General features: G+C 49.8%; 1 protein-coding gene across 1 annotated transcript; it reads right to left on the bottom strand.

Moving 5' to 3' along the window:
• Positions 1 to 253: 253 nt before the first annotated feature.
• On the bottom strand, positions 254 to 4,664 carry Fzd7 (frizzled class receptor 7). The gene has a single exon (XM_031367612.1). It carries the CDS (start codon positions 4,234 to 4,236, stop codon positions 2,518 to 2,520), a length of 1,719 nt encoding a protein of 572 aa, XP_031223472.1. The 5' UTR covers positions 4,237 to 4,664; the 3' UTR covers positions 254 to 2,517.
• Positions 4,665 to 11,766: the final 7,102 nt, after the last annotated feature.

Raw genomic sequence — 11,766 nt, 5'->3', positions numbered from 1 at the left:
CTGATATGTGAACCTCAACCGGCAGGTTGAGAACAGCTGGCTTAGAGGTAAATGAGGAGGTGGTGGTAGGAGTAGGAAATAGGAAACAAGAATAAGAACACAACAACCCCAAAAGCATTTGTGACCCTCTCTAAGGCACCATCCTCTTCTGTGGGACAGGAGACGCCCCACACACTCGCTACACTCTTTTCCACAATAACGTTTTTATTCCTTGGTTTACTATCTCAAGAACAGTAAATAAACATCCACTTTGTATTTTTTAAAAAATTTATTTGTGATCTGTACATGTGATAAAGTGGGGCTTCATTGTAGATCTTTAAAGGTAAAACAAAACAAAAATCCAAAGTAAAAATGTATAAATACAATATATATTTTCTTACAAAAATGGGAGATTTACAAAATATACATACTGCACTGTCTCTATTTTACAAATTTCACATGCACTTAAAGAGATAAAACACAAAAGATGCCAAACCTGTGTAGTGGCAGCTTAAAAAATTCTGACAGGTGAGAGATCACTTTGAAAGTTTAAAAAATACAAGATCACTTTAATTGTAAAAGCAGCTCCATTCAACTGAATGTGACACATATGAAGTAACTTGTACTCCCGATATACCCCCCTAGCTGGCATTTAAAAACTGCTCTGAGAAACTGAAGAGCATTGCAAAATTGGAGGACAGTCAGTGTCAAAGGTAGGGTAAAAGTTAACTCCCATGATGCTCTGCTCAGTTTTACACCATTATGCCAAAGAACCAGACTTCTACTGCAGGAAAAAAAAAAAGTACACGATTTAAGATTAATAAATGTAAGTCTTCTAGCACATTTCAAAGAACTCCAGAATCACTTTGAAGTTCACCTTCCCTTAATGACTTTCTCGAAACCTGGTTCAAACTCTCCTCTTCCTTCAGTATCATTTCTCTTGCCAACACCTCATACAACCTTAGAGAGGATCAGCGCATATGTCTCATACCTGTTTAAATCTCTAGAACAAGAAAATGAGGGTACAATGCTTTTAAACCTTTAAATTAAAATTTTTGTCTTTTATCTTTCTAACGTGAACATTATGCCTCTTCTTTTGTCTTGAAAGATACAAATTGGGAAGGGGAGAGAGGCCTGGTGGACCATGCCTTTAATCCCAGCAATTGAGAGGCAGAGGCAGGTGGATCCCGTGAGTTCAAAGCCAGCCTCTACAGAGCCAGGTCCTGGATAGCGAGGGTTACAGAGAAATACTCTGTCTGGAGGAAAAACAAAACAAAATAAAACTAAACAAAACAAGCCAAAATCCCAAATTGGACGGAAGGAAGAGGGCAGAAAATCAAAATTTGTATTATGGGGACGTAGAACGGAGGGAGATTTCATTAAACAAACGGAGTCTATTAGATCATGTGCTCTGAATTAAATCTGTTTAAAACAAATAACAAAACTCCTTGCGTTTCCTTTATCCAAGTCAGAACGTGTGGCTGAATGGGTATGAAAGCCGCCCTTCACTTTTCCTTAGAAAGGCATGTTTATCTCAACCCAATTAACAACCAAAGGAAAACCTCAGCTTTCTGCTGCTTTGCCTGTAAAAGCTGCTGTCTTCACAGCTAGGCCTTTCCTCAGGGAGACACTGTTGTTTCCCGCTTTGTCTCTTACAACAAAGACAAGCGGGGGAAATGCGTTCCTGTTTTAAAAAGCAACAAGTCATCACTTCTTTTCAGGGTATGAAACCAAATAAAAGATTCTTTTTCTCTCTGCCTCCCGCCTTCCCTAGAAAATGAAAAAGTAGCAGCAGAAAAAAAAAAAAAAAGTAGCAGACTGTATCTACCACTGGCCTCTTCTCCGAAACCTTCTCTCCCATCTTCACGTTAGGACTCTAGCGGGCAGGCCTCCCCGGCCTTCCAAATGCTTATTTTACTAGACTTGAAAGGAGTAGGGAAGGAAAAACAGGCGGGAGGGGGTCCGGGAGGAGGACTGTAAGGTCTGACCCTGGAAATTAACCCATCTGGGCTCCAGTTTGGCCCCAGTGAAAAGAGATTATGGTTTGACCACCGCTTGACAAGGGCACCGCAGGGGGTCCCCCATCTTGGCCACAAAGCCCAGGCTGCAGACAGAGCGGTATCTCCCTCCCCCGCCCCTCTTCACTCGAGTGAGGACAACCACTTGCCTTGCAGCAGGGGATGGGACTCACAGCCCTGGCTCATCTCTGGCGCCTGAAGTCTCTCTCTCTCTGCTGGTCTCAACCTTTCCCTTAGGCCCTAGCCGGCCCCTATCTTTCACAGTTAGCATCGTCCTGCAAGTCTTAGCCAGAAGTCTTTTCTGCCACTGCCTTTGCCTTTTCATTTGGGCCTCCTCTCAAAACCATCTCTCGCCCCAAATCTCTTCTCACCTCCAAATAACTTCTCACTTCCAGGTTAAAGGTCAGTGGAGGGGGCAGGTAGCTTCCGGAGACAAGCCCCCACTCAAGAGTTCTTTCCCTACCATGCCTCTCCTCCTGCAAACGGGTAGAAGAGGCAAGGGTGGGGTAAGGACCGGGGCTCATACCGCAGTCTCCCCCTTGCTGCTGTGGCTGAGTCTGTGGTAGAAGCGACGCCATGACTGCAGGGTCTTGCCCGACCAGATCCAGAAGCCGGTAGTGATGCCCACGATCATGGTCATCAGGTACTTGATCATGAAGACTGTAAAGTCGGGGCTCATGGGCGAGAAGTGGCCCGGAGGGCAGGGCACAGCGTAGCTCTTGCAGGTCTGCAGGAGCCAGGTGCGTTCCCAGTGCTCGCGGAAGGCCTGCTCGTAAAAGTAGCAGGCAAGCACGATGGTGGCCGGCACGGTGTAGAGCACGCTGAAGACGCCGATGCGCACCATGAGCTTCTCCAGCTTCTCCGTCTTGGTGCCGTCGTGCTTCATGATGGTGCGGATGCGAAAGAGAGACACAAAGCCGGCCAACAGGAAGGACGTACCGATGAAGAGGTAGACGAACAAGGGCGCCAGCACGAAGCCCCGCAGTGCATCCACACTAGACAGGCCCACGTAGCACACTCCACTGAGTAGGTCCCCATCCACCTGGCCCATGGCCAAGATGGTGATTGTCTTGACCGCTGGCACAGCCCAGGCGGCCAGATGAAAGTACTGCGAGTTGGCCTCGATGGCCTCGTGGCCCCACTTCATGCCAGCGGCCAGGAACCAAGTGAGGGACAGAATGACCCACCAGATGGAGCTGGCCATGCCGAAGAAGTAAAGCACCATGAAGAGGATGGTGCAGCCCTCCTTCTTGGTGCCCTGCGCCACCGTGCGGTAGCCATCCTCCGAGAAGCGCTCCACGCACACGGCACGGTCCTCTAACAGGAAGCCCGCCACGTGCGCCACCGCCACCATGAAGTAGCAACCCGACAGGAAGATGATGGGTCGCTCTGGATAGCTGAAGCGACGCATGTCCACTAGGTAGGTGAGCACGGTGAAGAGCGTCGAGGCACAGCACAGCACTGACCACACACCTACCCAGAGACGGGCGAAACGTCTCTCCTCTTCTTTAAAGTACATGAGGCCGTTAGCACGGCCCGGCTCACACGGGGCACCGCAGTCACGCTCACCGAGGAAGCGATAGCCCAGGTAGGGGGGCACCTTGAGCTGGCGCGGGCACGAGAAGGGGAAAGACCAGCGGCCTCTGCCATCTGAGGGGGACATCGCAGTGAAAGGTGGGTCTGGCAGGTAGGGAGCCGTAGGGTAGGCGGTGGGACTGCCGCCGGCGCCCCCGGAGCCGTCGGACGTGTTCTGCCCCACGCATATCTCGCCGGCGCCGTGCACCGGGAAGTTCTCGCAGCGCAGCCGCTCGGGCCACTGGAAGCCGAACTTGTTCATGAGCGCCTCGCAGCCCTGCCGGGCGCGCTCGCACAAGGAGCGGCACGGAGGAATGGCCTGGTCGAGCACGGTGCACACGGGTGCGTACATAGAGCACAAGAAGAAGCGCAGCTCCGGAGAACACTGCACCTTTACCAGCGGGTAGAACTGGTGCACCTCGAGGCCCGCGTCCTCTTGGTTCGTGTGGCCCAGCAGGTTGGGCAGGATGGTCTGGTTGTAGGCGATATCCGTGCACAACGGGATGGAGATGGGCTGGCAGAAACCGTGGTCCGGTACCGAGATGCCTTTCTCGCCGTGGTACGGCTGAGCCCGGGTGTCCGTGGGCAGCGCGCCCAGGAGAGCGAGCACCAGGGCGCAGAGGCCCAGGGGCGAGTGCGACGCCGCCGTGCCGGGGCCCCGCATCGCCGGCCGCGAGTGCAGCGGCGTTCTCAGCTGGAGGAAAAAGACGAGGCGATGGGGAGAGGCTTGGATGCTGGGAGGCGCCGCCGCGCCCGGCGCATGAGAGTCCTCCCGGCGCCGGGGCCGGGCTGTGGGCGGCGCGGAGCCGAGGGTGCTCGGGTGCCTGCACAGCGGGGGCGAGGCCGCCAGCCAAGGGGGGCGCCGCAGCCGCCTCCGCGTGGCACTCACGCGGCCGCCGAGGGTTCAAACTCCTGGGCCTGGAGTGTGTGTGTGTGTGAGGGGGGGATCGAGGGAGGGGGTGTCGCCTTACCCTCCCCGCCGAGACGTAACGGTGCGGCTTTCTCTGCGGCGACGAGCAACAAGCGTCTCCGGTTACCCTTCAAAGTTTGCCCAAGTTTCTCGAGCCCCGGGCGCACGCCGAGGCGCACGTCCCCTAAACCGAGCCGGGCCTCCGCCAGGCCAGTGCCCCGCGTCCCTGCCTGCTCGCCCCCGCCGTCGCCTCGGTGGTGCTGCTCCGCCTTCTCTCCTTGAGGCCCCGCGGGCCACCGCCGCCGCCTCTCCCGATTCTGGAGCCTCCTTCAGTTCCTAGGAAGGTCGGCCCCAAGTTTCAAGTCAAACGGCTCGTTCTCGCTCTGAGTCCGATCGGTGCTCCGGAGGTAAGAGCTGGGGCAAGCTGGTTTTGGAAACGTAGTTGCGCGGAATCCGAGAAAGCGCCGAGGCTCCCGCACCCGCGGCCTGCCTACACACCGGCCTCTCCTGCCCCGCGCAGTCCCTGCCCACGACTCCCTGCGTCCGCCACCGCCCGCCAGAGAAGGACCGCAGAGTAACGCCTGGGAGCCGCACTGGTGGCAAGAAGAAGCGTCGGGCTCGCAGGGCTCCGGGCCGCCCCGCCCCCTCCCCTCCCCCCATTCACAAACCACTCCGGGGGCGGGCCCCGAGCCCTCGGGACGTCCAATCGCGAGCTTTGTTTTCTCTGTGGACGCGTTCCGATTGGGTGGAAGTCGGAAGGGGCGGCCGAGGGAAACGAGGAAGGCGGTGCTTAAAGCGCTCTGGGCGGATTCCTGAGGGGAGGGGCGGAGGACCGAGAGAGAAAAGTTAGGAGAAACTTTTTTACCCAGAATTTGCTCAGGGGAGAAAAACCGCACCAGAAAGGGAACTTGCTTGAAAGATTGGTTCCTTTTCCGGGTACCCTAAAATACACATTCCCGAGCAAAAGGGGGGCATTCGCCGAAGGCTTTGGCGAGAAGCTGAGAATAGCACGGCGCCGGGGCAGAGAGAGAGAGAGACAGAGACAGAGACAGAGAGACAGAGAGACAGAGAGAGAGAAAGAGAGAGAGAGAGACGTGACCCGGAGTCACGTTAGCCTTGCCTGGCAGCCTAGGGCGGGAGGATTTTGGTTAGCATCAATGTGAGTCGAGAAAGGGGTGCGACTAAGGATCATTTTTTCTTCCCCTACCCCAACCGACCACGTGAAGGCACAATTCCCCTCTCCCTCCCCCAGTTACAAAAAGGGGGGCCGCCTGGAGGGAGAAACCCGAGTCGGCGGAGGGGCGGACTTGTGGCGGGAGGAAGTGCAGACCCTCGGAGGAGAGGGCCCAGAGCTGGGGGGTGCGCGGCACTCACGAGCCAGCCACCCCTCCCGGGCACACTGCTGGGAGCCTGGAGAGCCCAAGAGGCTCTGGAGTTTTTTTGGAGAACTCTAAGGCAGCTCTGGGAGGGGAATGCTTATGAAAGTAACCTGAGATCCAGGGCCTCGGAACTCTCTGTAGGGTTTACAGAGCGCCTTCGGTTGTCCCGTTTTCCCTTCTTTCTGAGGTGTGTGGCCTTCCGAGACCCCATCTTCGTTGCAGAAGCAACCATTTGATCTTTCCATTTGGAATCTACATAGAAATGTTTTAACGCGAGTTAGAAACCAGGGCATGTGCTAATTAAAGGGCTTTCGAGACACAAAGAGGGGTTATTTTCCTTCTGGGGTAGCGTTTTTTTTCTGATTGGCAAGCGTTCTTTTGTTCTTGGTCAAATCTTAACCCTGCTCCAGGCATTGGGCATCGCGCGTTGTCTGATTGCCCCGGACTGGTCAGAAGTTACTAAGGGGCCTCTGCCCTCTCACAGGAGTCAGAAAGGAATATCATGAATATTATGAATTCCCATGCAGGGAAGTGACAAGTTGAGTCGTTGAATCTGTGTCTGCAATCTTACTATTTTAAACGACGTTTTTCCTGGCTGAGTTCTTCTGCCTGTCTCAGTTGGGTGCTGGGGCTTAAGAGATTTTCAAAGGTTTGAAGGTTGAATGCCAACAGAAGTAATTCCCTCTGGTACTCAGTTTCCCCATCTAGGAAAAGGCTGATTCTGAAATCTAAGACAATTAATTGGATTCCCTTTCCTCGAAGACCTGGGCTTCTTTTAATTTTCTTCTATTTACTTTATCTCAGAGGTTCGCTGAGCTCTTTTCTTCCACTTTAGAGTTCTTCTTTTGTGCTCCTGTTAATGCATCTGAAGAGCCCAGCCCCATGAAACAAGGTGGTGTCAGACAGTGCAATAAGAATCTGTCCATCCGACCTGCAATAAGAGCCACCGTTTTTTGCCTGGCAGTGGTGGCACATGACTTTAATCCCAGCACTTGAGAGGCAGGCGGATTTCTGAGTTCGAGGCCAGCCTGGTCTACAGAGTGAGTTCCAGGACAGCCAGAGCTACACAAAGAAAAGAAACCCTGTCTTGAAAACACAAACAAACAAACAAACAAACACCGTTTTCCTTCCAAGCTTAGTTTACCCTTCACATCAGTCCCCAGCCTCCTTTTAGAGTATCTGTCTCAAAGCAATAAAGATGAATAAGCAACGTTTTCCTTTTCAAAAACATACATTTTTTTCAAGACCTCATCTTCTGCCTTCTAAATTATCATTCCTATTACCTTCTGCTGTGCTGTGCTGATATATTTGTTGGAAGATGTTTAAGACACTGGGGGCTATTTTCCTTTTCCCCACGAGGTTCAGGATGATGTCCTCCTTTTTTAAAATAAAAATTTCATGCTTATCCATCAGATCACTGATCTAACTCATCTCTGCTTATTGAGGGAGAAATACCAAGCAGTGTCGTCAAAAAATATGAAAACTGACAGGATAGAACATCGCCTCACATACAACAGAAACCAGTTCGCTGATGAGCTGCTCATCCTTATGGCCCCAGACAGCTCTGATGTTGGTGACAGGAATAATGACTTAGGAAGAGGGGGTGGGATGAGCCAGTATAAAAAAGAAGAAAATACTTTTAAAGCAATCTATGCATGAGGTACAGGAAACCCACCCTAGATGGGAATGTCCTTTTGCTCTGTCCCAGGCAGAGAAGAGCAAAAGTACTGGAGAAGCAAAGGCATGTTTTTCTTTTTTTCAAGATTTATTTATTTATCATATATAAGTACACTGTAGCTGTCTTCAGACACTCCAGAAGAGGGAGTAAGAGCTCATTACAAATAGTTGTGAGCCACCATGGTGGTTGCTGGGACTTGAACTCACAACCTTTGGAAGAGCAGTCAGTGTGCTCTTACCCACTGAGCCATCTCACCAGCCCCTGCAAAGGTAGATTTTAGGAGATAGGGTAAGGAGGATGTTTAAAGATGATTTAAAATGCCAGGTGCTGGGTGGTGGTGGCACACGCCTTTAATCCCAGCACTTGGGAGGCAGAGGCAGGTGGATTTCTGAGTTGGAGGCCAGCCTGGTCTACAAAGTGAGCTCCAGGGCTATACAGAGAAACCTTGTCTCGAAAAACCAAACCAAACCAACCAACCAAACAAACAAACAAAAAAGATGATTTAAAACAACAACAGTGTATGAGAGGCTCTAGATGCAATCCTTCTTAACACACATGCGCACACATACATTAAACAAACAAAATTAAATAAATAACTTCAATTCAAAATTACTCCAAGAAAAAGAGAATGTACTGGTTGTACCAGGTATGGTGGTGTGCACCTTTAATCTCAGTGCTTGAGAGGCAGAGGCAGTTGGATTTCCATGAGTTCAAGGCCAGCTTGCTCTACACAATGAACTCTAGAACAACCAGAGAGCTGCTTAATAATATTTTGATTCAAAACCATACGCATGTGCTTGAGCTAGAGAGAGAGGGTGGGGGAGAGAGAGAGAAAGAGAGAGAGAGAGAGAGAGAGAGAGAGGCAGGGAGGGAGAGAGGCAGGGAGGGAGAGAGAGAGAGAGGCAGGGAGGGAGAGAGAGAGGGAGGGGGGAGAGAGAGAGAAAGAGAGAGAGAGAGGGAGGGAGAGATCTGTTTGTAAGACAACGCTGAAGCTTTCTATGCCTGCCTCATGTTTAGTTTTGGAGCGCTGTGGTTTTAAGGAGCCATGTCATAAGGAACAGGCCAGAAGAGTTAAGTTCACAATGTAAGGAGCCAAGTCTGTTTTAGGCTCTCTGACAAGTGAGGCAATGTTGGTTTACATTGTCCCTGGGATTAGTTTTCTTTCCAAGCAACACCTTCCACACCCAGCTCCCAAAGCTGGTATCTTCTTTGGAAAGCCAAGGGTGGAAAATTTTGTAACTGTCTGCTGCAGAACTTCCAATTGTCCCTGCCCTTTAAAATAACAAAGGCCTTTATTTCTTCACATTACAGTCATATATGGCCTCAAAGAAAGTGGTGGTAGTCGATAGCTCCATTTTTTTTTCAAGTACTACTTATTTTGGCTAGGTCCCAGGTTTATCTAGCTGAATTTCGTTCTGATGTCAGAGCAGATTTGAAAATGGCCAAGTGGTGCCATGGTCCTGCTCTTGTAATGAAACCCTGGCTGCGAGAATTCATGAAAGGCCAGAAAGGGGCATCTTGGGGCACACACCTCTCTTTCTGACTGCTCTTTTGCCAGACATTTTGGCACTATAACACTGAAGATTTGAGATATGTAATTTCCAGATTGCCATCAACTTGTGTTCCTCTTAGTTTGTGTGTTGGCTTGCTCTCCACCCAAAACTTTTTATCTTTAAAGTACTTTCAAATGTTATGGGAGTTAGAGATGTCCAGACTGAAGACAAGGAAGGCCATGGTGTAGTGGTACTCGTGTTTGGTTTACGGGTAGGGATGCTTTATATAGCAGACTCAGTTACTGCATCTGTTGGACCAACATTTTTTTCCTTGATCAAGAGTTTTGTGAGTTATTTATTGTTGTATAATGAATAGCCCCCCAATTTAGCAGCTTAGAGAGAACAAATACTTGGTATCTTACAGTTTCTAAGTATCAGGAACCTGGGTGTACTTAGCTTGACCTGGCTTTGTGTCTATCTGCTCATTGCGAGCAGGGTTAGTCATGGCTTCATTGAAGGGCTCTCTCTCTCTTTCTCTCTCTCTCTCTCTCTCTCTCTCTCTCTTTCTGTGTGTGTGTGTGTGTGTGTGTGTGTGTGTCTTTTGAGACAAAGTTTCTTTTTATAGTTCTGGCTGTCCTAGAACTCAGAGATCCACCTGCCTCCGCCTCCCAAATGTCCCACTTTCAAACTCGAATAACATGGAGCTCCCCTCAGGCTTTCACACACTGGTGGCCAAAGCCATCTGTTTCCTGGTTTCCTGTCATTCATAGCTCCCCTAAGCACACTCAAAATATGAAACTTCCTTCAGGGTGAAGGCTCAACAGGAGAGAGCACTGGGGAGTGAGGGGGGTAAGAAAAGGTAAGAGTTGAAATCCCCCAGTCTGTGACACTCACAAGGGAAGCTCCAGTCCCCACAATCCCCAAGTGACAACCTGTGACTTGCCATATTGTATCTATTAGAGAAGAGACCTTAGGTTACCCTCACTTGAGAGGCAGCAGGGATGAAGCAAGTCATGAAGACTCATCCCATTGGATGGATGCCAGGAGTGCTTCACAAGGTGATTACTTGGAAGTTTACTTCTTTGGCCAGAGAGTTGTAGAGTTGTGTAGCGGAGGACACAGAGAGAAACAGCTCTTAGCCTGCAAGAGTAAGAACACAGAGCTGACTGGCTACAGTATCTATTCCTGGCAGAACAGAACCCTGGCCCTGGAGGATGTTTTTCAAACACATACTTTTGGGCCCAGGGAAAAAGAATGTTGAAAGACTGTTAACAGTCCTAGGAAAACCCTCTGGGTGCAGAGAGTAAGCCACGCGCATGGGTACCTTGTCTGCATTCAAAGAACAGAGCCTTTTGAATACAGTCTGAGAGAGACTTGGGCCATCTGGGATGTGAGGTGACAGACAGCATTGTGGGTAATTGCCCCCTGCATCTCAGTGCCACTCTGTGTGGCACTAAGGTGTGGGCAGAGTGCAGAGATGGCCAGACCATACTGGCTTGGTTCTTGTTCTCACTCCTGAGTTCCTGTCCTGCCTCAGGCCAGTCACCTAATTTCCAGAGTTCCCTTCAGTGTGTGGAGAGGATTGATGGTGTAAGAGCTGTAAGGTGCTTGCGACTCCAGCACAAGAAGATCATCACAACAGCACTCTGGTGTGGTTATGGGATACAAAGCAGGAGATGAAATAATAGGCCCATTTGGCAGTGTGTTTGTGGCTTGGGCTCTTTGCTGAAGTAAAAATAAATAAATAAGTGTGTGCAATACATATGTATTATATATGTGATATATATATATATATATATATATATATATATATATATATTTAAAATGTGGCTATTTGGATGCTCAAAACAGAATATATTCTATTATATATTATAGCGGTATACTAGTGGATGTTTCTAGTGACTGCCTAGAAAACTTTGGTCTGTGCTTTTCCCACTTTCCAAGGTATTAAATATTGCTGTTATGGTGGCTGACCCAACGTGTTCTCAGTGAGCTTGGAGTTGAAAAAAAAAATATGCCCACAGGAAACCCTTAGTGTCTGTTCTAGGGCACTAATGGGCTTGTAGAACTTCTTTTCCAATTGTTTCAAGCATCCAAATAGCCACATTTTAAATATAATGACCACTGCTTGTACTGTGCCAGGTGCTATAAATACAGTATGTCTAACTTCCTAACAACCCCAGGAGATTCCTAGTAGAAGCTCCCTAGAGAAGCCAGGCCTAGACTAATGCTAAAACCTACACAGCGGTTTTTACAGCACTCCACGGCATACATGGCTAATCTCTGCTGTTGTTGTTAATACAGAGAAGCCTTAGAATGTTGGCACTTGAGACTCAGGCCTGCGTTAGAGATGCCCTTGAGCATTACGCTTCTGCTGTTTCAGCCCACTTGGGAGAGCCCGTCAATTTACTCTAATTTTCCAAGGAACAATGGAGTTCCCACTGCTGAAACTGCCCTAGCAGGCATCTTAATTCACTCTTGCCACTAAGGCAGGCAGGAAACTTGGTAATTTTCAGGTTATCCCTATAAGAGAATGCAGGCCCTACCAGCAGAGAGCTGACAGGACAGCAGGGGGTGGACTCATATTAGCAGTGGTAAACGCCCCCAAAGAATCTTCTAGAAGACTAATGATGGGAGTTAGAATGATGGAGCCCACACCTAGCTGCTCACCAGAATCATCTGAAGAATAGAGGAAAGAAGGGGGAAGGGAAGGGGAGAGAAGGGAAAGGGAAAA

The sequence above is a fragment of the Mastomys coucha genome, unplaced genomic scaffold, assembly GCF_008632895.1.
Source record: "Mastomys coucha isolate ucsf_1 unplaced genomic scaffold, UCSF_Mcou_1 pScaffold14, whole genome shotgun sequence".
Classification (NCBI taxonomy): Eukaryota; Metazoa; Chordata; class Mammalia; order Rodentia; family Muridae; genus Mastomys; species Mastomys coucha.
This window is presented reverse-complemented; position numbering and strand designations above follow the sequence as displayed.